The sequence below is a fragment of the Salmo salar genome, chromosome ssa17 (genome assembly GCF_905237065.1).
Source record: "Salmo salar chromosome ssa17, Ssal_v3.1, whole genome shotgun sequence".
NCBI classification, from domain to species: domain Eukaryota; kingdom Metazoa; phylum Chordata; class Actinopteri; order Salmoniformes; family Salmonidae; genus Salmo; species Salmo salar.
The window spans coordinates 60,197,045-60,221,124 of NC_059458.1; the positions used below are offsets into that span (position 1 = coordinate 60,197,045).

Below are 24,080 nucleotides of genomic sequence, written 5' to 3' on the forward strand. Positions count from 1 at the left end.
TTGGTGGCCTTTGTTCTAGTTTTCCCTGTTAACACTATCAACGTTTCCCTTTACTGTGGTAACTGTGATCAAATCAACACAATATTAACCACTTTCAATGTAGCATACCGAAACACAACAAACTAAGCAACACATTTTGTTGTAGGCAGAACGCATTGGAGTAGAATTCTATTGCGTTGACACGCACGACTCAGTCCGTACTCTACACAGACCTGTGCAGCATAACCAGAGCTGCAGTAGGCCTATATGCAAATAGACCATTGCCATATATGTATCTGTGCCATTTACTTTGAACTGGACAGTGTTTACAGCATGAGCAGTCATGAGTAGATGCACTTGTTTTGAGATCAAAGCGAGAGCTGCATGTAGCCACGTGTGCACATTTTGTTCATATCCTTTGCTAGTTAGTGAGTTATTAGCCCAGTTATAGAACATTTGTAGTCAGCAATAGGGGAGTGATTGCATCCTACAGAGCACAAAACGTGTACATTTCTAGGCATCTTTGAAAAGCTGCTATTGTAGGCTGAATGATAGAACAGCTATTTCCATGTTAAAATGTTATGGGATGCATTTTCTCCATAGTTTTTGATGGTAGACCACTCTGGTAGGTCTATATTATGATCAAATAGCCACAGTAGTCTACTTGGCCACTGTTATAACTAACTTAAAGGAGGGTACAGCCTCAGTATTCACAGTAAACACGCGCTTGAAGTTGCACAGAATTTTCAAGTTTCCGCTCAGCAGACCAGAAATTTGCTCAGTGCCCCAAGGAATTTGACGGAACATTGGTTGCAACACTCACTACTGAGTTTCAAACTGCCTCTGGAAGCAAAGTTTCCATGGCCGAGCAGCCGCACACAAGCTTAAGATCACCATGCGCAATGCCAAGCGTTGGCTGGAAGTGGTGTAAAGCTCGCTGCCATTGGACTCTGGAGCAATGGAAACACGTTCTCTGGAGTGATGAATCACGCTTCACCATCTGGCAGTCCGACGGACCAATCTGGGTTTGGTGGATGCCAGGAGAACGCTACCTGCCCCAATGTAGTGCCAACTGGAAAGTTTAGTGGAGGAGGAATAATGGTCCGGGGCTGTTTTTCATGGTTTGGGCTAGGCCCCCCCAATTCTGTGCTTCCAACTTTATGGCAACAGTTTGGAGCAGGCTCTTTCCTGTTTCAGCATGACAATGACCCCATGCACAAAGTGAGGTCCATACAGAAATGATTTGTCGAGATCTGTGTAGAAGAACTTGACTGGCCTGCACAGAGCCCTGACCTCAACTCCATCAACTGCAAGCCAGGCCTAATCATCCAACAACATCAGTGCCCGACTTCTCTAATGCTCTTCTGGCTGAATGGAAGCAAGTCCCTGCAGCAATGTTCCAACATCTAGTGGAAAGCCTTCCCAGAAGAGTGGAGGCTGTTATAGCAGAAAAGGGGGGACCAACTTCATATTAATAGCCATGATTTTGGAATGAGATGTTCAAAGAGCACGTGTCCACATACTTTTGTCTGTGTGTGACCCTGGAAAACAACACGACCCTGTCCTCACACACACACACATACCTGTCCTCACACACACACATACCTGTCCTCACACACACACATACCTGTCCTCACACACACACATACCTGTCCTCACACACACACATACCTGTCCTCACACACACACATACCTGTCCTCACACACACACACATACCTGTCCTCACACACACACACATACCTGTCCTCACACACACACATACCTGTCCTCACACACACACACATACCTGTCCTCACACACACACACATACCTGTCCTCACACACACACACATACCTGTCCTCACACACACACACATACCTGTCCTCACACACACACATACCTGTCCTCACACACACACATACCGGTCCTCACACACACACATACCGGTCCTCACACACACACATACCGGTCCTCACACACACACATACCGGTCCTCACACACACACATACCGGTCCTCACACACACACATACCGGTCCTCACACACACACATACCTGTCCTCACACACACACACATACCTGTCCTCACACACACACACATACCTGTCCTCACACACACACACATACCTGTCCTCACACACACACACATACCTGTCCTCACACACACACACATACCTGTCCTCACACACACACACACACACACACACACACACACACACACACACACACACACACACACACACACACACATACCTGTCCTCACACACACACACACACACACACACACACACACACACACACACACACACACATACCTGTCCTCACACACACACACACACACACACATACCTGTCCTCACACACACACACACACACACACATACCTGTCCTCACACACACACACACACACACACACACACTTTCACACACACACACACACATACCTGTCCTCACACACACACACACACACACACTGTCCTCACACACACACACACACACACACTCACACACACACACATACACTGCCACACACACACACACATACCTGTCCTCACACACACACACACACACATACCTGTCCTCACACACACCTGTCCTCTCATACACACACACACACACACACACACACACACACACACACACACACACACACACACACACACACACACACACACACCTGTCCTCTCATACTATCCACTTGAGTAACATTTGATTGATGTGTTTCTTGGTGATTGATGTTTTCTTGGTGGTTGCTGTACCGCCTTAATGCTGAATGTGAGTCAGATTATTCATACTATCAATTCATCATGAAAACTGTTCGGTTGTGGAGCTCAAATTTGATTGGGCAAAAAGGCATTTTGAATCTTGAGCGTTAGGGCTAAGGGGTGTGGTTGAAAGGTGAAGCATGGTCTCTTTGATGTTACACTAAGAATGTCCTTTTCCCCGTATCCATGTCTCCCTCCAGCTGGTGAGGCGGATCTATAAGGGAATTCCCCTACAGCTCCGAGGAGAGGTGTGGTGTCTGCTCCTCGACGTTCCCAAAATAAAGGAGGAGAAGAAAGACTTCTACGAGGTACGTTATGGAAACACGAGCCAGAAGGTCACAGCAGAGGACGAACATCCTCCCTCCTTTCTCCCCGGGCAAAGTCATGTAGGAACTATACACATTCACACTGTACTTGACTCTCCTATTGTCTCTCTCCACTCAGCCAGCTTCATTATAGCCCAGGCCTCATTAACATTCATAACCAGGCCGGCAAGCCCTGGATTTATTAGATTTCAGCGCTTCGTCCATTATTATGGGGGAGATGAATGTGTGTGGAGGGGAAGGTGGTGTGTGTGTCAGCACTGGAATACTGTCTCTTTAGTCACAACTAAGCTTCATTATAACAAAAACATTTGCGGGATGGATAAGTCGTTTTATTCCTTTGTATTTCACTCTCACACACACACACACACACACACACACACACACACACACACCCTCAGTGACCCTGTGTTGTTGTGTTTCCTGTGTGTAGAAGCTGAAGCTCAGGGCTCGGGGTCTGTCTCCTGACATCCGTCAGATTGACCTGGATGTGAACCGAACCTACAGGGACCACATTATGTTCATGACCCGCTACGACGTCAAGTCAGTATCTCCCTCCAACTGTACACACACACACACACACACACACACACACACACACACACACACAAAGAACCACATCATGTTCATGACCCGCTACGACATCAAGTCAGTATCTCCCTCCAACTGTGTACACACACACACACAACACGGGGACCACATCATGTTCATGACCCGCTATGACGTCAAGTCAGTATCTCATATTCAACATGATGAGAAGTACATAATCCACACTTAGTTACTACAGAATAGTACCCTTAATTAGGGCCTGGAGTTTTTGTTGACCATGTGCCCTGACTAGGAAAAACCCCTGGTCGTAGTCTGGGCCATGATGCGCATCTATCTGGCCATACCTCTTTCTGTCATAATGGTGGCTGACATTGACATTTCCCTATAAGGAAGTCAGAGGACACACTTCCCTTTTCTGTGTTTTTTACTTCTGCTTGATGACGTCATGGAGAGAGCCAGACCCAGGGGCCCCTGGGAAATAAACACTGTGACCTGCAGAGTCAGAGAGCAACATGGACTTGGCAGCCACAGCCTCACAGGAACTAAACGCATTGCCTCAATACTGACCATGAAAGCATAAAACTTCCAACTACCTCAAACACAAGGGTTGCCATTACTGGCCAAATATAGGAAGTAAAAATCACTAATGCATTTGTTCATCTCATTTGGAAGACGGTACAACTATTAGAGCATTTGAATGATGAGAGAAGACCAGATCTCTCTTGAAAAATAGAATGTATCTCAAGGAGACTAACCTGGTTAAATAAAAAAGCAACCTGAATTCCCCTTTTGGGATCAGTTGGGAAGCTCCTGAGGTGTTCCTGTTAGTTAACCTGCACTTCCATCAGATGATGTCATTATATTAGTAGGTTGACTGTTTGTTGTTGTTTTCAGGCAGCAGGCTCTGTTCCACGTCCTAACAGCCTACTCCATGTACAACACGGTGAGTCACACTACACACATTCCAGAATGAATCCCCCGAAACCTCTTCTTTACTCGACCTCTCCTTTTCCCAATCAACTATTTTCTACAGCCTCTTCCTTCTCCTCTCCCTCGTCCTTCTTTTTTCCCCTCATCCAGCTCCTCCTGATCATCCTCCCCCGTTCTCTCCATCCACCAACCTTTTCTGTTCCTGTGTAGAAATAGAAAAGTGAGTTTGTGTGCAGTTTTGTATGTACAGTTGGAGTCAGAAGTTTACATACACTTAGTTTGGAGTCATTAAAACTCGTTTTTCAACCACTCCACAAATTTCTTGTTAACAAACTATAGTTTTGGCAAGTCGGTAAGGACATCTACTTTGTGCATGACACAAGTCATTTTTACAACAATTGGTTACAGACAGAATATTTCACTTATAATTCACTGTATCAGAAGATTACATACACTAAGTTGACTGTACCATTAAACAGCTTGGAAAATGATAGGCTAATTGACATCATTTGAGTCAATTGGAGGTGTACCTGTGGATGTATTTCAAGGCCTACCTTCAAACTCAGTGTCTCTTTGCTTGACATCATGGGAAAATCAAAAGACATCAGCCAAGACCTCAGAAAATAAATTGTAGACCTCCACAAGTCTGGTTCATCCTTGGGAGCAATTTCCAAACGCCTGAAGGTACCACGTTCATCTGTACAAACAATAGTACGCAAGTATAAACACCATGGTACCATGTAGCCGTCATACCGCTCAGGAAGGAGACGTGTTCTGTCTCCTAGAGATGAACGTACTTTGGTGCGAAAAGTGCAAATCAATCCCAGAATAACAGCAAAGGACCTTGTGAAGATGCTGAAGGAAACAGGTACAAAAGTATCTATATCCACAGTAAAACGAGTCCTATATCTTCATAACCTGAAACGCCACTCTGCAAGGAAGAAGCCACTGCCCCAAAACCGCCATAAACAAGCCAGACTTCGCTTTGCAACTGCACATGGGAACAAAGATCATACTTTTTGGAGAAATGTCCCCTGGTCTGATGAAACAAAAATGGAACTGTTTGGCCATAATGACCATCGTTATGTTTGGAGGAAAAAGGGGGACGCTTGCAAGCTGAAGAACACCATCCCAACCGTGAAGCACGGGGGTGGCAGCATCATGTTGTGGGGGTGCTTTGCTGCAGGAGGGACTGGTGCACTTCACAAAATAGATGGCTTCATGAGGAAGGAAAATTATGTGGATATATTGGTCTTCCAAATGGACAATGACCCCAAGCATACTTCCAAAGTTGTGGCAAAATGGCTTAAAGACAACAAAGTAAAGGTATTGGAGTGGCCATCACAAAGCCCTGACCTCAATCCCATAGAAAATTTGTGGGCAGAACTGAAAAAGCATGCGTGAGCAAGGAGGCCTACAAACCTGACTCAGTTACACCATCTCTGTCAGGAGAAATAGGCCAAAATTCGCCCAACTTATTGTGGGAAGCTTGTGGAAGGCTTCCTGAAATGTTTGACCAAAGTTAAACAAATTTAATGGCAATGCTACCAAATACTAATTGATTGTATGTGAACTTCTGACCCAAAGGGAATGTGATGAAAGAAATTAAAGATGAAATAAATATTTCTCTCTACTATTATTCTGACATTTCACATTCTTAAAATAAAGTGGTGATCCGAACTGACCTAATACAGGGAATTTTTACTAGGATTAAATGTCAGGAATTGTGAAAACCGAGTTTAAATGTATTTGGCTAAGGTGTATGTAAACTTCCGACTTCAACTGTATGTTTGTCTATACATTATAAAAGTGTGTGTGTGTGTGTGTGTGTGTGTGTGTGTGTGTGTGTGTGTGTGTGTGTGTGTGTGTGTGTGTGTGTGTGTGTGTGTGTGTGTGTGTGTGTGTGTGTGTGTGTGTGTAGGAGGTGGGGTACTGCCAGGGCATGAGTCAGATCACTGCTCTGTTGCTCATCTATATGAATGAAGAGGATGCCTTCTGGGCTCTGGTCAAACTGCTGTCTGGACAGAAACACGCCATGCACGGTAAACACACCAAAACACACACTCTACACACTGTGTAACATCCTATAGAAGCGTTAGATCGTCATGCAATAGCCCACGCAACACCCACGCCTAAGCCATGCCATACATTTCACCATATAGGATACAAGTCAATTCAGGGGTAGCATACTAGACCAGACACTAAGTAGGCATGAACAGCCATGCCCTAGACCACATAGGATAGTTAGCTCTGGTCTTTTACTCCAAACATTCCTTAAGGCCAACATGACCCCACTGACACAGGAAGGTGCCCTATGGATAGAATATAAACACACACTCACACACTGTATACACCCACTCTCACATACCTTTCAAGGACTTAGGCTGTCTCTTCTGGGCCCCATAAAATGTGAAGAAACACATTTTCTAGAGAACCCTCCCTTACAACTTCTTACCAGATATCTATAGAGCTCACCCAATCTCACGTCCCTTCCATTCAGACACACACACAACGAGAACCACCAGACTCATTTCCTCCATTTGATAAAATGCTCTGTGATCTCCGTCCCTCTAGGGTTTTTTATCCCCGGCTTCCCCAAGCTGATGCGCTTCCAGGAGCACCATGACCGCATCCTCAAGAAGATGATGCCCAAACTGAAGTCACACCTGGTGAGGCCCGCAGAGCGCGCGCACACACACACATACACACACACACACACAGCCTGGGGAGGGGGTACTGGTATATAAATGACAGCCCTAAGCCAGCTGGTATGGGGGACTGAGTTGAGTGCCACAGCAGCAGCCTTTGATGTGTTGAGATTAAAGGGTGGTGGAATGAGAGAGAAATGCCATGTCTATACACACAACCATGCACACACACACAGACAGACAAACATGGCTTTTATTCTGCTGTTAATATGGGGCCTTGGGCACCCATTCACCACTGTTGTTAAACCAAGGCCACTGCCATTTTTTAATACGCACGCACGTACATACACACACACGAACACGGAGCGGTAATGGCTCATTGACCTCTGTTTCAGGACACACAGGAGGTGTTCACCAGCCTGTACACTATGAAGTGGTTCTTCCAGTGTTTCCTGGACAGGGTGAGTGGCTGAATCACATCCCCTTCCCTCTGTATCAGAATGGTAGACAGGGTGAGTGGCTGAATCACATCCCCTTCCCTCTGTACCAGAATGTTAGACAGGGTGAGTGGCTGAATCACATCCCCTTCCCTCTGTATCAGAATGTTAGACAGGGTGAGTGGCTGAATCACATCCCCTTCCCTCTGTATCAGAATGTTAGACAGGGTGAGTGGCTGAATCACATCCCCTTCCCTCTGTACCAGAATGTTAGACAGGGTGAGTGGCTGAATCACATCCCCTTCCCTCTGTACCAGAATGTTAGACAGGGTGAGTGGCTGAATCACATCCCCTTCTCTCTGTATCAGAATGTTAGACAGGGTGAGTGGCTGAATCACATCCCCTTCCCTCTGTATCAGAATGTTAGACAGGGTGAGTGGCTGAATCACATCCCCTTCCCTCTGTATCAGAATGTTAGACAGGGTGAGTGGCTGAATCACATCCCCTTCCCTCTGTATCAGAATGTTAGACAGGGTGAGTGGCTGAATCACATCCCCTTCCCTCTGTATCAGAATGTTAGACAGGGTGAGTGGCTGAATCACATCCCCTTCCCTCTGTATCAGAATGTTAGACAGGGTGAGTGGCTGAATCACATCCCCTTCCCTCTGTATCAGAATGTTAGACAGGGTGAGTGGCTGAATCACATCCCCTTCCCTCTGTATCAGAATGTTAGACAGGGTGAGTGACTGAATCACATCCCCTTCCCTCTGTATCAGAATGTTAGACAGGGTGAGTGGCTGAATCACATCCCCTTCCCTCTGTATCAGAATGTTAGACAGGGTGAGTGGCTGAATCACATCCCCTTCCCTCTGTATCAGAATGTTAGACAGGGTGAGTGGCTGAATCACATCCCCTTCCCTCTGTATCAGAATGTTAGACAGGGTGAGTGGCTGAATCACATCCCCTTCCCTCTGTATCAGAATGTTAGACAGGGTGAGTGGCTGAATCACATCCCCTTCCCTCTGTATCAGAATGTTAGACAGGGTGAGTGGCTGAATCACATCCCCTTCCCTCTGTATCAGAATGTTAGACAGGGTGAGTGGCTGAATCACATCCCCTTCCCTCTGTATCAGAATGTTAGACAGGGTGAGTGGCTGAATCACATCCCCTTCCCTCTGTATCAGAATGTTAGACAGGGTGAGTGGCTGAATCACATCCCCTTCCCTCTGTATCAGAATGTTAGACAGGGTGAGTGGCTGAATCACATCCCCTTCCCTCTGTATCAGAATGTTAGACAGGGTGAGTGACTGAATCACATCCCCTTCCCCTCTGTATCAGAATGTTAGACAGGGTGAGTGGCTGAATCACATCCCCTTCCCTCTGTATCAGAATGTTAGACAGGGTGAGTGGCTGAATCACATCCCCTTCCCTCTGTATCAGAATGTTAGACAGGGTGAGTGGCTGAATCACATCCCCTTCCCTCTGTATCAGAATGTTAGACAGGGTGAGTGGCTGAATCACATCCCCTTCCCTCTGTATCAGAATGTTAGACAGGGTGAGTGGCTGAATCACATCCCCTTCCCTCTGTATCAGAATGTTAGACAGGGTGAGTGGCTGAATCACATCCCCTTCCCTCTGTATCAGAATGTTAGACAGGGTGAGTGGCTGAATCACATCCCCTTCCCTCTGTATCAGAATGTTAGACAGGGTGAGTGGCTGAATCACATCCCCTTCCCTCTGTATCAGAATGTTAGACAGGGTGAGTGGCTGAATCACATCCCCTTCCCTCTGTATCAGAATGTTAGACAGGGTGAGTGGCTGAATCACATCCCCTTCCCTCTGTATCAGAATGTTAGACAGGGTGAGTGGCTGAATCACATCCCCTTCCCTCTGTATCAGAATGTTAGACAGGGTGAGTGGCTGAATCACATCCCCTTCCCTCTGTACCAGAATGTTAGACAGGGTGAGTGGCTGAATCACATCCCCTTCCCTCTGTATATGCTTTTCTAAATATGTCTTTGTAAAGCAACAGTCGTTATCACACCATGCCTACTGCGGGTGTTGGGCTAAAGAAAGTGTTATATTATGAAAATATATTTATTTCTCCTCCATTCTGGCTCCTTCTCTCTCCCTATCTCTTTCTCTCTCCTTCATTATCTTTCTTCCTCTCTCTCTCTTCCAATCTCTCCCTCAGACCCCCTTCACTCTGACCCTGCGGATCTGGGACATCTATATCCTGGAAGGAGAGAGAGTTCTGACCGCCATGTCCTACACGGTCCTCAAACTGCACAAGAGTAAGACCAGAACAGTAGGACTGTGCTATTGTGTCCACATGGTTGTCTGTGACCACCAGACTGTTTTAGTCCGCTGAACTAAAGCCCCAGCTTCAGGTCTCAGGCAAAGTTGCTCATCATGTTCACTGAACCACCTCCGCTAACCTCTAAGATCTGTGACTGTCCTCAAACTGCACAGGAGAAAGTGTTCTCACACTGTGTGTGTGTGTGTGTGTGTGTGTGTGTGTGTGTGTGTGTGTGTGTTTTGCAGAGCACCTGTTGAAGCTGTCTATGGAGGACCTGGTTGAGTTTCTGCAGGTGACTCTGGCCAAGGACTTCTTCTTTGAGGATGACTTTGTGATTGAGCAGCTGCAGAACAACATGGTGGAGCTAAGGAGGTCCAAACTGGAGCTGGCCGCACCAGGTAGCCTTCTGCCCACCAACACATCTTATACACACACAGATTACAGTAGGCTATACATTTGTCCCACACACACAGATTAGACATCTGCCACACACAAGCTCAAAATATCAACACACACACACACGGATGTATCACCCTGCATATGTTACTTCACTTACATTCCCCTTCAATCACACAGTTCCAGTTCACACACACACACACACACACACGCTCTCCTGCTGGCTACTGTGTAGTAGTATTACCAGTGGTAGTAGTAATTAGTGACAGCAGTGTGTGTCTCATCTTGCTTTCTGTCTCTTGCTTAATCTGCCTCTTCTCCCTCTTCTCCCAATGGTTCGGCCCAGCCTACAAAAGTGTGGGTGGGAGTGGGGGCCACATCCCCTGCTACGACAGTAACCGGTGGGCTATCCTGACTGGTGTTCCTGTTTCATCATCTGTCCATCCCTCCCTCCCTCTGTCTGTCCCTCCGTTTTCCATCTGTCTGTTGCCTGTCTACCCAGCAGCCCTGGGGTTTTCTTACAGAACATTCTCACAATGTTACCGCAACCTTGTGCAGTAGCTACTGCACCTCAGGCCAGGCTGCTATTGGTAAAGCTACCTTGGAGTCTTGTAGTGGAGGGATTGTCCTTCTCTATAACTCCCACACTCTTTGTCTCTGCCTGCTTTTAGCGAGGTACTGCAGATAGTCATTATCAATACAGTAGTAACCATTTAACTCCTACTTTACAGTTAGTAGGATACTTTAAGTCAATACTTTACAGTTAGTAGGATACTTTAAGTCAGTACTTTACAGTTAATAAGATACTTTAAGTCTGTACTTTCAGTTAGTAAGATACATCTTGCCTAAAGCTTTGACTCAACATTGTAGACTACATAATGGCTTAACCTCCAAATGTCCTAATGTACTGTGGCATCCTACCACACACACACACACACACACACACACACACACACACACACACACACACACACACGTGAGAGAACAATTTTCTCTTCCTGGTGTCAGGATAATAAGTATCATCCAACAGCGGAGTCTTTTTGTTCGACTGCAGCACTCGGAGCTCATCTTCAACCCAGAACTCTTCCAACTTTGACAGTTAAATTGCTGGATGAGGTTTTTAACAAGAGGCTAAACAAAGGTTTGAATAGGTTGTTGTCTGTGTTTACGTTTGATTGTGGGGTGGAGACTGCAACCAACCCTTAACTTGGCAACCCTTAAGCACCTGTATCAGTGAACACATATTTCCTGGGTGAATCCTCAATACTCTCAAGTGGCTTCTTCTCCTGAGTCCAAACTGAGAAGACTGAGTGGGTGAAAGCAATAAAGCACAATCTCTGCTGGGTCCCAATACATTTGAATGGCTTCCGACTTCTTGTCTCCTTTCCTTTATCCCCAACCTAAGAGCCATTATTTCCCTTATCCAGGTTTTTCAGATCAGTGGTTTTAAGTGAAAGTAGAGAAGGACAGGAAGCTGTGTAGGAGTGATGGATGCTGTGACTTACAGGCAGAGTTTCTCCATATTGTTTTCACCCATTCAGTTTAAGGACAGGAAAATGGGACACTTTCTTACACAATGGAGAGCCACTTGAGTTTGTGGATTCAATAACAGTCAGTGACAGCACTTCCTGGTTCAAACTCTAAATAAAAAAAATGCAAATAAAATAACCTAACAGTAAGGGAACTGGAACATTTACGTTGTAATGTTTGAGACCTTATCAAACCTTCAGGAGATATCCTCTGTTGGTTAGGAAATAAACAACACTTCCTGGTCCTGTCACATCACTTCCTCTTCTCCAGCTTGTGTCTCCTGGTTTCTATGGTGATTGTGGACACACTGTTCCTACCAGAGCCCAACACATCCAGTGTCACACCTTCACTGTCTGTATATCTGTGTCACCTGTACTGTACTTTCTTTTCATGACACTGGTAGATACGATTATGTAGTAATAATAATAATATAGTCATCACGTAATAGTTTAAAACTGCATGGAGTTGATATATTTATGTTTTTTGTCCTTAAGTGCTAACTCAGCCATGTTTCCTACTTTACCCCCTTACAAGTGCCTCTAAAGTCTTTAAGGACAGACCGTTAGCTCATTTCACTCTGACCTTTTGAAGTCAGCCTGCTGCTGCAGCTAAGTACATTTTAATGGAACTGAGTGAAAACATATTATTTCAGTCTACACTTTTGAATGGCACTTCTTAATTGGACGCCTCTGCCTCGCACTCTGGCATTTTAATATCAGATATATTTCAGATGTGGATTTTGTTACGCCCTTGGTTGGCTTCTCGCCTGTGGAGACGTGATTATTCAGTGTTGTGGTGAATGTAATTCTCTCTTTATTTTCACCCCCCGTCGGCAGTGATGTTGCATGAATCCATATTGCCCTTTTTTAATATTCATCGTTTGAAAACATGCCTTTGCCGTTTTTGTGTTCTCCCTCCAGGTGCTCTAACCCGTCTGTCTGTTGTATCTGTGCAGGTAAAGAGGACGAGTATCCCAAGAAGCTTCTTGGGCAGCTTCCCCCAGAGCCGGCGGTGAACCAGAACCACGTGGCGAATGGTCAGAGCCACGCCCAGCCGGCCGAGCCCCCAAAAGCGCCCAGCCCCTCCCCCAAGCACCAGCAGGACAGCCGACCCCCCAACCGGGCGGGCAGGGACTCCCTGGAGAAGCTGGTCCGGCAGCACAAGGCTGAGAAGAGGGAGGCCAGATCACGGGGGTCCGGAGAGAACTCCGTCCACCTCGACCCTCACTGCAAACAGCCCTCCGTCCACCTCGACCCCCAATGCAAACAGCCCTCCGTCCCCCCCCTTGCTACCCCAGAGAGAGGGTCCACACCTACGCCGTCCCCAGCGCCCTCGCCACACGCCAACCCTCCTACAAAAGTGGTGGACGGAGGGAAGCCTCAGAACCACGCCACGGCCAACCACAACTCCAATGCCGCCTCCAGCAGCTCTCGTAAAGACGTCGCCCCGCGCTGGGTCAAACCCTCCGAGACCAAGCTGGAGGCGGCCAAGGCAGCGGCGGCCAGGGAGATCCAGCTGAGCCGCGGTGGTTCCCCGGCCCCCTCCAGCCCTGATGACACCCTGCTGCTCAACCGCCGGCCCCGCTCCAGGGGCTTGATCCCAGGCTCCAGCCGCGGCTCCAACGCCTCTCAGTACGACAACGTGCCCGGGGGGGCAGAGCAGGACTTTGTGGAGGTCCTGGAGCTGGACAGGCCACCGTCACAGATGAGACGCAGCGAAACGCCATCCCTACCCCCAACCCCCAGCCTGCAAGGGAGCATGGTCTCTATAGGACCAGTGGGTAGGCAGTCCAAATGCCCCATCCCTGCTGCCCTGTCCCTCAACAGCCCTGCGGGGGGTAAACCCTATGTCCACCCCAACGGCCAGAGCCAGTACCACACGCCCCCCCAGCAGTACTCCCCCGGCCGGCCTGCTATGGTGCCACTCCACTACCCTCCGTACAGTGTGAGCCTTGAGCAGAAGGGACTGGGAGAGGACAGGCACTACGGCCCCCCGCCCTCCCGAGGCACCCCACCTATGGGTCTGATGTATGGGGAGAGGGCGTACGTCACCACCCAGCGGCCCAGCCACTCTCCGGAGAAGGCCCTCATGAACAACTCCTATGCCACCACCCACAGGCAGCCTCCCAGTTCAGCCCAGCCCCCCTGGACCATTGTAGCCCCGCTGGCCCCCCGCAGCATACAGCAGCTGGACAGCCCTGGTAGTAACGCCTCCACATACCTGCGTCAGCCCACACGGCTCACCTCCGCTGCAGCCGCCTATCCGGTGTACCCTCCTGTTGACTACAACAGGTACGAGGGGCGCAGGAGAGGGGAGCAGACACAACCCTACCTGTCTGAGGGGCCAGGCCGGGGAGGGGCAGCGGAGGTGCAGTCGTGGGGGCAGCAGGAAGGTGGTGACATAACACGTGCCCCTGGAGGTGTACCCCGATCCCCCAGCTTCCAGAGGGCCCAGATGTCCCCCGTGCAGGAGTTCACCTTCCCCCCCGGCCCTGACGGCCTGGCTCACTACAGGACACAGTTCCACGAGCAGCAGCAACAGCCCACCATGAGGCAGCAGCTCCCCCCGCTGTTCGGAGGACCACACTACAGGCACGCACCAGAGGCGTTCACCATGCAGGAGTCCATGTTGTTGTGAGAGGAGGAGAGAGGGATAGAAAGACACAGGTTTAGTCGCTGACACTGTGGCAGCAGAGACAAGCCGTCCTACTAGAGTTAAGGAGTTTTAGTTTGGTCTGTTTGTGCTTGAAATGTGACGTTCTGACCTTAAAAGTCATACTGCATCGTGAATGCTGCAGGATACCAGCTTTTGACGTTTTTATGGATCCCCTTTAAAAACCCACTGAAGATTGATTATTTTATTTTTGGGATGTTAAATCATTAACGACAGGAGTTAAAAGTATATATATATCTTTTAGAGTTGAAAATGTACAGTAAATGATGTTTTGTTAATATACTGAGTTATTGAACCGTTATGAGTAGCAGGGGACACTTCTCCTGGCGAGACAAACTCAGTGATTCGTTTTTTCTTTTCCATCTTTATTTTTTTTTATGAGTTACTTCCAAAATATCTACTTTAGAGGTCAATTTACTCTATATGCTTGTGAATATCTTATTTTTCTGAGAGAAGAAACAAAGCTATGTCAAATAATAGAATTACAGATCAGTGACGATTTAAAATCATTGTCGAAAATAAATCATTTCAATTTTGAAGCACCTCCACTGTATAAGGACAGTGTTTACAACTTTCATTTTTTCATTGAGATTATTCTGTCGCTCAGTTTAGCGACCACTGTAATTTCTAGTCATTGCAAAACATTTGTGTAACCCACAGTGTGTACAGTATGTTTGGGTATCGAGGCCAGTGTCTGCTTCATACCCCATATTGACACTGTAACAGTGAACTGTTTTGTCATCCGTAGAAAAATCACCCCTTTTCTCCCCAGAAGTAATGTATGATTTACTTCCCTCTGAAAAGTTTACATGAACATTAATTGCATATTAACAGTACAGTATTTTCATCACCGCAGTGTCAGCTTGCTGCAAGAGGTTTCTATGGAGGGGAACTAGCATTGAAGTACTTACGAAGCCGCAATATGCTTTAATTGTCCACTCATGTCTTATATTTCCAGCAGTCAGACTCAATGCTGTTCAGTTACCAGCACTTACATATTAAATCATTCCATATACACACATCAATACTTACTGACGTGTACATACTACTTTGTAGTGTGACGTCACACATTTGAATACATATTCAACCACCTACCCTTTTATTGCTGATTCTCAACTATGTACTTTTTGATACAATACTTATCGTTCTCAAACAGTTATAATTACACTGTTATTATTTGAACATGCAAATAAGTCATTCCTTCTTTTTGTTAAATAATTAATTGCAAAATGGTTTCAGGTCATTCTTCAGAGACTTTTCTTTACTTAATAAAACAAATTGGGGTGTGCATTTCTGATCATGTGTCTGTATATTTGTGTGTGGATTTATTTCTGTAAGAATGTTATTGCTATTCCCTTCGTACATCAGTGAAGTGTCTTCGTACATATTCTACATGCATGGACCACAGCTCACGCTGGATACTGGAAAAAGGGACAGGAAGTGCCAACCTTATTCCTCTGCTGATATTTGAGGAAACACTTCCCTCTAGTGGAGAGAAACTTCAGTCAAAATGAATTGCTACCTCCAACCCTATGCAGCTGCCAACACCCTCGTCTTAATTTTACAGACCATTTTTTCTTAAAGGATTATTATACAGGCCAGTTTTCCAGGACCCCTACATGCTTTACTAAGAGTATTGCATGTTATTTTTCACTTAGCACATTGTTGTCTTGTAAGTTATTTATTGAGACCAAAATATTTGTGTGTGGGACAAAACTAGGAATTTGGTCATAGCAATAGGCTACCATAAGATCATTACAAAAGTTACATTTTGAACACTCCACTCAATTTGCCCTTTCATCAGACCTTTGCTTCTCAAGGGATACAATGGTGCCATAATGTGGCGGTACAGTGCTAATGCATAGACCATGGAACATTACTGTACTTTAGTTGCACTGTCTTTGGTGGTAGTACAGCCACTGTTAAACATTCAATGGACGCCTCAATCCCACAGCCACCAGGTAACCTCTCACAAAACTTGTCTTTAACCAGTGCAGGCTGAACTAAACACAGGATCTATTATACAATACCTCTGCATCCCATTCATGTATTTGGGCCTATTATGTTTAAATGCGTCTAAATATCAAATAATCAGCAGACATCAGTTCTTTAGTAAATGTATTTTATTTCTGTTTAATACATTAGAGGTCATTTGAATGCTACATTGTTTTTAACTTAAATTCAGAATATACAGTGCATTTGAAAAGTATTCAGACCCCTCGACTTTGTCCACGTTTTGTTACATTACAGCCTTATTCTAAAAGTGATTAAAATCAATCTACGCACAATACCCCATAATGACGGGTTCAGAAACGTTTTCAAATGTATACAAATACATTAAAAAAATACCTTATTTACACAAGTATTCAGATCCGTTGCTATGAGACTTGAAATGGAGCTCAGGTGCATCCTGTTTCCATTGATCATCCTTGAGATGTTTCTACTGTACAACTTGATTGGACTCCACCTGTGGTAAATTCAATTGATTGGACATGATTTGGAAAGGCACACACCTGTCTATATAAGGTCCCACAGCTGACAGTGCATGTCCAAGCAAAAACCAAGCCATGAGGTCGAAGGAATTGTCCGTAGAGTTCCGAGACAGGATTGTGTCGAGGCACAGATCTGGGGAAGGGTACCAAAAAATGTCTGCAGCGTTGAAGGTCCCCAAGAACACAGTGGGCCCCCGAATGATGAACTACCAAGATTAATCCTAGAAAAATAAACTGAGCAATTGGGGGAGAAGGGCCTTGGTCAGGGAGGTGTTCAAGAACCCGATGGTCACTCTGACAGAGCTCCTCTGTGGAGATGGAAGAACCTTTCAGAAGGACAACCATCTCTGCAGCACTCTACCAATCAGACCTTTATGGTGGAGTGGGCAGACGGAAGCCACACGACAACCTGCTTGGAGTTTGTCCAAAAGGCACCTAAAGGACTCTCAGACCATGAGAAACAAGATTCTCTAGTCTGATGAAACCAAGACTGAACTCTTTGGCATGAATGCCAAGCGTCACATCTAGAGGAAACCTGGCACCATCTCTACGGTGAAGCATGGTGGTGGCAGCATCATGCTGTGGGGATGTTTTACAGCGGCAGGGACTGGGAGACTAGTCAGGATCGAGGGAAAGCTGAATGGAGCGAAGTACAGTGAGATCCTTAATGAAAACCTGCTCCAGAGAAACTCCCCAAATACGAGTGTGGCAAGCTTGTAGCGTCATACCCAAGAAGACTCGAGGCTGTAATCGCTGCCAAAGGTGCTTCAATAAAGTACTGAGTAAAGGGTCTGAATACTTATGTAAATGTCAAAATTCAGTTTATTTTTAATACAATTGCAAAAAATTATAACCTGTTTTTCTTTGTAATTATGTGGTATTGTGTGTAGATTGATGAGGGGGGAAAAAAACAAATCCATTTTAGAATAAGGCTGTAACATAACCAAATTTAGAAAAAGTCAACGGGTCTGAATACTTTCCGAATGCACTTTATATACCCATTGATTTTTGTAGAATAAAACTTAATACATTCCTCATGAGCTTAGTTCTATTGTCTTACCCTATCAGCAACACAAATATAAGCTTGTTTTACGCCTTTGTAAATAATGTATAGCCTCAAAACACATGTGTATCTCATGGACGGTCAGTCCTTGCATCCATAGCTCTGTCTATGAATTTTAGAGTGGTTACATTTCTCCAGTCCCATCCATCAGCTTTTTACCAAATCAGTGGCGGGGTGACCGCTTTTTAATTGTTTCAACTGCAGATTGCCCCTTTAAACATTTACATTCTGTCTCACAAGAAGTTCCCAATCTATGTCCTGTGTGAGTCCCTTGACTATGGGTGTATCTCAAGTTTCTACCTTTCCAAGACCTTTCACCTCACCCCCTCCTAAGGGCATACATGAAGACAGCCCTGCAGTATCCCTTCATCAGATCACAACAATAATCAACAGGGATTTAATTTCAAAATGTCCTCCTCGAGCACTTGTGTTCTGTGATGGGTTCGGGACCAATTGGGGTCGAGTTTAACACCTCAACCATCCACAGGCTCCCTCTCCATTCCAGAGGCTGCTGATGTAACTGGTGTGAAATGGCTAGCATGTTAGCGGGGTGCGCGCTAATAGTGTTTAAATCGATGACGTCACTCGCTCTGAGACCTTGAAATAGTTGTGGCTTTTGTGGAGCGATAGGTAACGATGCTTTGAGGGTGTTAGTTGTTGATGTGTGCAGAGGGTCCCTGGTTCGAGCACCCCTCACCAGCCTGTGCACCCCTCACAGGCCATGGTAGGCCAGCCCAGCAGACATCACTCGTCATTGGCCTTCTCTGCTTTGTTTGTCCACACAGGCTTCCGTTTCTCTATGAAGGCCCGTATCCCCTCCTGTCCGTCTCTGAGAGCCAGGTTATCCACCATGACACGAGAGGCTGTAGCGTAGGCCGCATCCCGCCCCTGGGCCATCTGTCTGGGAGAGGAATTAAATGAAATTATGATTCAAATATGTATAAAACTACACATGTATATAGTATTTATCTTTCTAGACAAAAATGAGGGAGTCTTTTGCTGTCTTTTTGCATGCAAGTGTATCAGTGGATATCCACTCAACCCAACAAAAACATCGAAACATAATGCAAACAAGGAATGAATACATGGTAGGCAGAAGGGTTGAGTGCTACAGTGTGGTAAAACATCTGTGGAGAGACACACAGACCTGTGGAAGGTGGCCTTGCCAAGGGCTACAACGGGCCGGCTGGCCTGACAGACCCGCCGTGCGATGGCTAACGTCTCCTCCTCTAGACGCTCCTCAGGAACCACCTTACTGACCAGCCCGTGCAGCAAAGCATCCTGGGCCGAGATCGGGCTTCCCGTGAACAGCATCTCCATGGCGACCTGTAAAATATCAGAATATATCAGTGTTACACAGAGTGTGTTTGTGTGTGAGTGTGTTTACCTTCTTGGGGACAGCTCTTCCTATTGCCACGGCTGGTGTTGAGCAGAACAGACCCACGTTGACCCCTGGCGTGGCGAAGGTGGACTTCTCCGTCACCACGGCAATGTCACAACTGGCAACAAGCTGGCATCCTGCTGCTGTGGCAACCCCATTCACCATGGCAATCACAGGCACGGGAATGTCTTGTATCAGGGTCATAACCTTCAATAACAACAAGAGGTATGAGTGTGTTTGTAGATGAGAATGTGTGTGTGTACAGTATATTTGTATACAGTACGGTAGTGAACCACACCTCTGAGCAGGCCTGAAACACCTTGGTGTGGTAATCTCTGCCCTGTGCTGACGTCAGCTCCTTCAGGTCATGCCCAGAGGAGAACACTGGTCCCTTAGCTGGAACACACATAACACAATACAACAGTGTTTATGAAGGAGGGACCATGGGGACCAAATCTGATCATGGATTAGTCCTCTGGTGGTTTCTTACCTGATATGACAATGACTCTGAGGTCGTCGCTGTCGATGTCTGCCAGGATGTTGCCTCTCAGTGATTCCAGCATGGACAGAGACAGGGCATTCCTCTTCTTAGGGTTGTTCAGGGTTATTCTCCTGCACATGTAATTACAGTTACAGCAGCAACAATCATTTAAAGAGGAACACAAATCAGTGCACAGTACCGAGCAATGCACTCTGCACCTGAAGTGTAATGGTGAGATTTCTATAGGACATACTGCTTACTAGCTAGATACAACATTTAACGTTTCAGGTGATCCGTTTTTATATTAAAGGGGATGGAAGCGCGTGCCCAAAATGGACAGCTTATGTACAATGCGCGCGACATGGGCACACCTTTTGCAAAAGAGTCGCCCGACCAATGCAGAAGTTCTTTGACCACAGGTATCAAACACTGACATAGTCGAGCTAGCTAGCTTTGTTAGTTTGCTGACAACTTGAATACCTTATTCCATTGTTTTGCTGTCTGACAGTCAGTGGCTCTGCTTGAGTTTGCGTGCAAAGTAACCTTGACCCAGCTAGAAGTGTAAACCTGCTGAGTTGGACATATTAGCAGCTCGGTAAAACATATTTCGAGTCATGTTTTGACTGTCCTTGCGTCAACATTTGGGTCACCGGTTGAAAACCTACATTCCATTGGTGTATAGCGCCTTCTACTGTTTCGGAGTGACAAAACTCAAAACATTGTCATAATTCCCTTTGGGTCAATGGATTATAAATTGACGAACTGTATATTGATTGCAACTACTGCATGTATTATGTCATAACACAATACAATTTCAGAATAGCTGTTTTGTAACAAGCGCATCAACGCAAAATCACAAACTGTCAATCAAAATGTGTGAATTCATATTTCAATTATCATATTTACGCATAGGAATCGGCGCCTATTTGATGTCCTTGACATAAATGTCCTGAACTAGTTTTATAAGGACACAACTAGTGGCCCCTGGTCAAGACCTTCCTGCCAGATGGAGCGGACAAGGTGTGCTCTGCGCCTGCGCACTACTAGTTTGTCTGGCACTTTTCCTGTGACGCGACGAGCTTACTGTCAAAAAGGAAAAGGGCATCCTTCAGACAAATCCGGAACAGAAAAATCTAAATAAAACTATCTAAATTAGTATCCACTTCCTTAAGTTGAGCGCATTTCCCCTGTGTAGGTAAGCCTTTTTGCTTTTCCCCTGTTTGTTTAGCTAGCTTGGAGGTACTACTAGCCAGCTATGTTAGCTCGCGCTAGCATCCGAGCAAGCTGTTTATGTGGCTTGGTTGCCTTGCCAGAAGAACATTTTTACATAAATGTGATAACGGTAATAAAACTATTATTTAAAAGCGGGATAACGCCGTTATTCTTCACTTCCTTGTCAAATTCACTTTTCAGTTTGCTACCCGTTGTATTGGTGTTAAAAACTTGTTAGGAAGTATCTATCCACCAAGACGCAGGACTTAGAGCTTTTAGCCTGGTTCTGACAGTACGTACGTGGACTGACAGACAGACGGATTTCTAACACCTCAACCGCATTTTCCTTTGCCACATGAGCCTCTCCAATGTAAAAACAATCATCTATTATGGAACTATCCATATGGCATAGCTTTCTACATTTTCCCGAAATATCAATTTATCTGAGAAGAAAAGTTGTGTTGAATTACGTTGGCCAGAGAAGCAACCAGCAGCCTACTATTCAATGTTGCTTATGTATTTCACTGTTTCAAGACTTGGTCATAAGCAGAGCTTATGTTACATCATTTTAAAATAAATACAATCATAGGCAGCGCATATGTACATAGCCAAGGCAAAACACACTGTCCCAATACTTTGAGCTCACTGTATCTCTGCTAGAGCTGACCTTATCTGCTATTGTCCCTTCTCAGTGTACAGGGCTTGAGAGGGATGCCTAAGGTAAAGCCAAACATGTTTAATGTTAAAATCTGCTACTCTTTTGGAACGCAGTATTGTCAAGATAACTACTTTTTACCGTGTGTAAAATTGCTTGTTTCATTTGAAAGCTTTTTATAAAAATACAAAAAATGCATGAAATGTATGCATTCACTACTGTAAGTCGCTCTGGATAAGAGCGTCTGCTAAATGAGAAATGTAAATGTAATGTATATGCACTTTGATATCATATTTGTGCAGGTTTTTAGAGACATTCAACCAGACATACAATAGGCCTACCTGAAAGCAATCAGATAGTGGGTTGTTAATCAGCATGCATTGTGTAGACAGCTCCTCTTCTCCTCAGCCTAAGGGTCTTCTGAAAGCCTACATTGCTTGTTTTGGTTCTGTTATCTAGTCTGTTTGAGATGAAATGTGGTTTGCCTTTGCCCTGGGGAGAATAGCTAGACTATCATTTGTGTTTGTTTTGCTTTCATGAGCTGGAGAGAACAGTGACAGTCTTTCTCCTTGGCTGGTCTCCACAGGGCTGATCGTAGTGGACATGGATGCCCCTCTTCCTATTTAACCAGCCCAGCCTGCCCTCCTTCACACTGCCCCAGCCTGAATGAATGGAGATGAGACATTGCGGACTCATCAGCAGCATTGCTTAGCATGAACATCCACACACTGGGCGACTCTCTGGGCCCTAGCCTAGCGGTGCGTATGAGCGGAGCCGCTGGAGGCTGGAGCAGTCTCTCTCTGAAGCCAGTGCCTATCGGGTGGATCCCCTCTCTGTTCCAAACCATGGTCCCTACGGGATACACCAAGCTCCAGGAGGAGCGTGGTCTGGCCATGGTCGACCTGGGGCCCAAACCTGATGGGAACGGCTACCGGCCCGACCCCACTCACCTGGAGGTGCGCCGGCACTCAGACCGGGTAGCGCGGACATCCGTTAGCCTGTCAGACGGTGGGGATGTGCGGTACTCTGAGACTGAGCCCATGCTCCCTGAGGGGACGCTCTCAGGGGAGGAGGGTGATGACGAGGAGAATGAGGAAGAGGAGAGTCAGAGGCCCCCCACACGGAACATGCCCAAGGAGTCGCCCCTGGCCATGGCGCTGCAGATTGTGGTGCCTTTCCTGCTGGCTGGGTTCGGCACGGTGTCGGCAGGGATGGTGCTGGACATAGTACAGGTGAGACTGGGATGGGGGATGGTAGAGCATAGGTCCTGTTGAGACTGGGGTGTAGGCTAGTGCATGTGAAGTTCAATTAGTTAGAGATGGATTTGGCACAGTTTAAATCAATTGGTTTGATTTGTTTACTTATGACTTCATTTCCTGTGTAGTCCAGAGTAAATGGCTGTAAGAGCTTTCAAGGAAGGTGATAAAGGGATATCTGTCTATTGATATTACATTGTTAAAGGGATTCTCATAGCCACTCAGCCAATACTAGTAGGGATAGGCTACTAGGAAGGAACCTACGACTGGAAGCTACGGCAGTTCGCCTTATTTACTTCTCGATATAACATTTGAATGGGGACAACTTTCTAATTCAGACAAGCTGACAATGAACAAATGGTAAGCTCCCATCTCCTCTGTACTAGCCAGTAGCCAACATCTAATATCTATCGTCTAATATCGCTGTCTCGTCTCCTCTCGTTCTCTCTCTCCCACTCTTCCTCTCTTTCTTCCTTCTTCCTCACTTTCTCTCGCCTCTCACCCAGCACTGGGATGCCTTTAAGTACATTACAGAGATCTTCATCCTGGTTCCGGCTCTGCTGGGCCTGAAGGGCAACCTGGAGATGACCCTCGCATCCAGACTATCCACCGCGGTAAGACACACACACACACACAGGAAGGTGCTAGAGAGCGTGCTATGGAGTAGACGTGCTTTGCTAGTGCTCCGCTCAATTCTGAAACAAATTCATATTTATCTTAACTTATAACTTCAAACATTGTCTGGCAATATGACAAAGAGAAAAGGCACCAAAAAAGGGGGAGATAAACAAGATAATTTGAATGAGATAAACAACGAACCAATTTCAACATCGCCGACCCACAAGGAGTTAGCTGAAGATGCTAGCGCCCAAGAGTTCCCCACAGAACCTGCTCAAAGTGACCTGCTGGCTGCTATAAACTCACTAAGCAAGAAGGTGGACACAAGGTCAGCTGATATCTCAGAGTATTGGGACTTTGACTGAAACTGTGAAGGCAGCTATGGGCAGGGTGCATGAGGTTGAGCAGACGATA

General features: G+C 46.1%; 3 protein-coding genes across 11 annotated transcripts in view; 2 read left to right on the forward strand and 1 right to left on the reverse strand.

Annotated features, from left to right (window-relative positions):
- Positions 1-15,805, forward strand: part of LOC106576214 (USP6 N-terminal-like protein) — a 91,149-nt gene extending 75,344 nt beyond the window's left edge. For all 6 annotated transcript variants that reach the window (XM_014153223.2, XM_045699862.1, XM_014153221.2 and 3 more), the window contains 9 exons: positions 2,924-3,031; positions 3,480-3,589; positions 4,490-4,538; positions 6,447-6,567; positions 7,100-7,194; positions 7,569-7,634; positions 9,805-9,904; positions 10,155-10,307; positions 12,791-15,805. In XM_014153223.2, coding sequence (XP_014008698.1) covers positions 2,924-3,031; positions 3,480-3,589; positions 4,490-4,538; positions 6,447-6,567; positions 7,100-7,194; positions 7,569-7,634; positions 9,805-9,904; positions 10,155-10,307; positions 12,791-14,472 — 2,484 coding nt within the window. In that variant the 3' untranslated portion in view covers positions 14,473-15,805. The remainder of the gene's footprint in view (positions 1-2,923; positions 3,032-3,479; positions 3,590-4,489; positions 4,539-6,446; positions 6,568-7,099; positions 7,195-7,568; positions 7,635-9,804; positions 9,905-10,154; positions 10,308-12,790) is intronic.
- A 1,999-nt stretch (positions 15,806-17,804) lies between these two features.
- LOC106576218 (enoyl-CoA hydratase domain-containing protein 3, mitochondrial) lies at positions 17,805-20,621 on the reverse strand. Of its 2 annotated transcripts, none has more exons than XM_014153259.2 (6): positions 20,406-20,621; positions 19,935-20,056; positions 19,743-19,840; positions 19,451-19,651; positions 19,211-19,389; positions 17,805-18,960 (listed from the first exon to the last, which is right to left on the reverse strand). In XM_014153259.2, exons 2-6 carry the CDS (start codon positions 20,005-20,007, stop codon positions 18,861-18,863), a joined length of 651 nt encoding a protein of 216 aa, XP_014008734.2. In that variant the 5' UTR covers positions 20,008-20,056; positions 20,406-20,621; the 3' UTR covers positions 17,805-18,860. The 2 variants fall into 2 exon arrangements, with proteins under 2 accessions (XP_014008734.2, XP_014008733.2); XM_014153258.2 differs by having other exon boundaries at positions 17,805-18,964.
- A 301-nt stretch (positions 20,622-20,922) lies between these two features.
- s41a2 (Solute carrier family 41 member 2) overlaps positions 20,923-24,080 on the forward strand; it is a 33,066-nt gene continuing 29,908 nt past the window's right edge. Inside the window, exons 1-3 of one of the 3 annotated variants that reach the window (XM_045698502.1) lie at positions 20,923-21,116; positions 22,379-23,024; positions 23,555-23,662. In XM_045698502.1, the coding sequence (XP_045554458.1) occupies positions 22,506-23,024; positions 23,555-23,662 (627 nt within the window). In that variant the 5' untranslated portion in view covers positions 20,923-21,116; positions 22,379-22,505. 3 annotated transcript variants of the gene reach the window in all.

Excerpts from the sequence above, each read along its gene's own strand:
- LOC106576218 (XM_014153258.2), bottom strand. The coding sequence starts at position 20,007 with ATGCTGGAATCACTGAGAGGCAACATCCTGGCAGACATCGACAGCGAC. Across the intron at positions 19,841-19,934 it reads CAGAGTCATTGTCATATCAG|CTAAGGGACCAGTGTTCTCC; the intron begins GTAAGAAACCAC and ends TGTGTGTTCCAG. Across the intron at positions 19,652-19,742 it reads TGTTTCAGGCCTGCTCAGAG|GTTATGACCCTGATACAAGA; the intron begins GTGTGGTTCACT and ends TTGTTATTGAAG.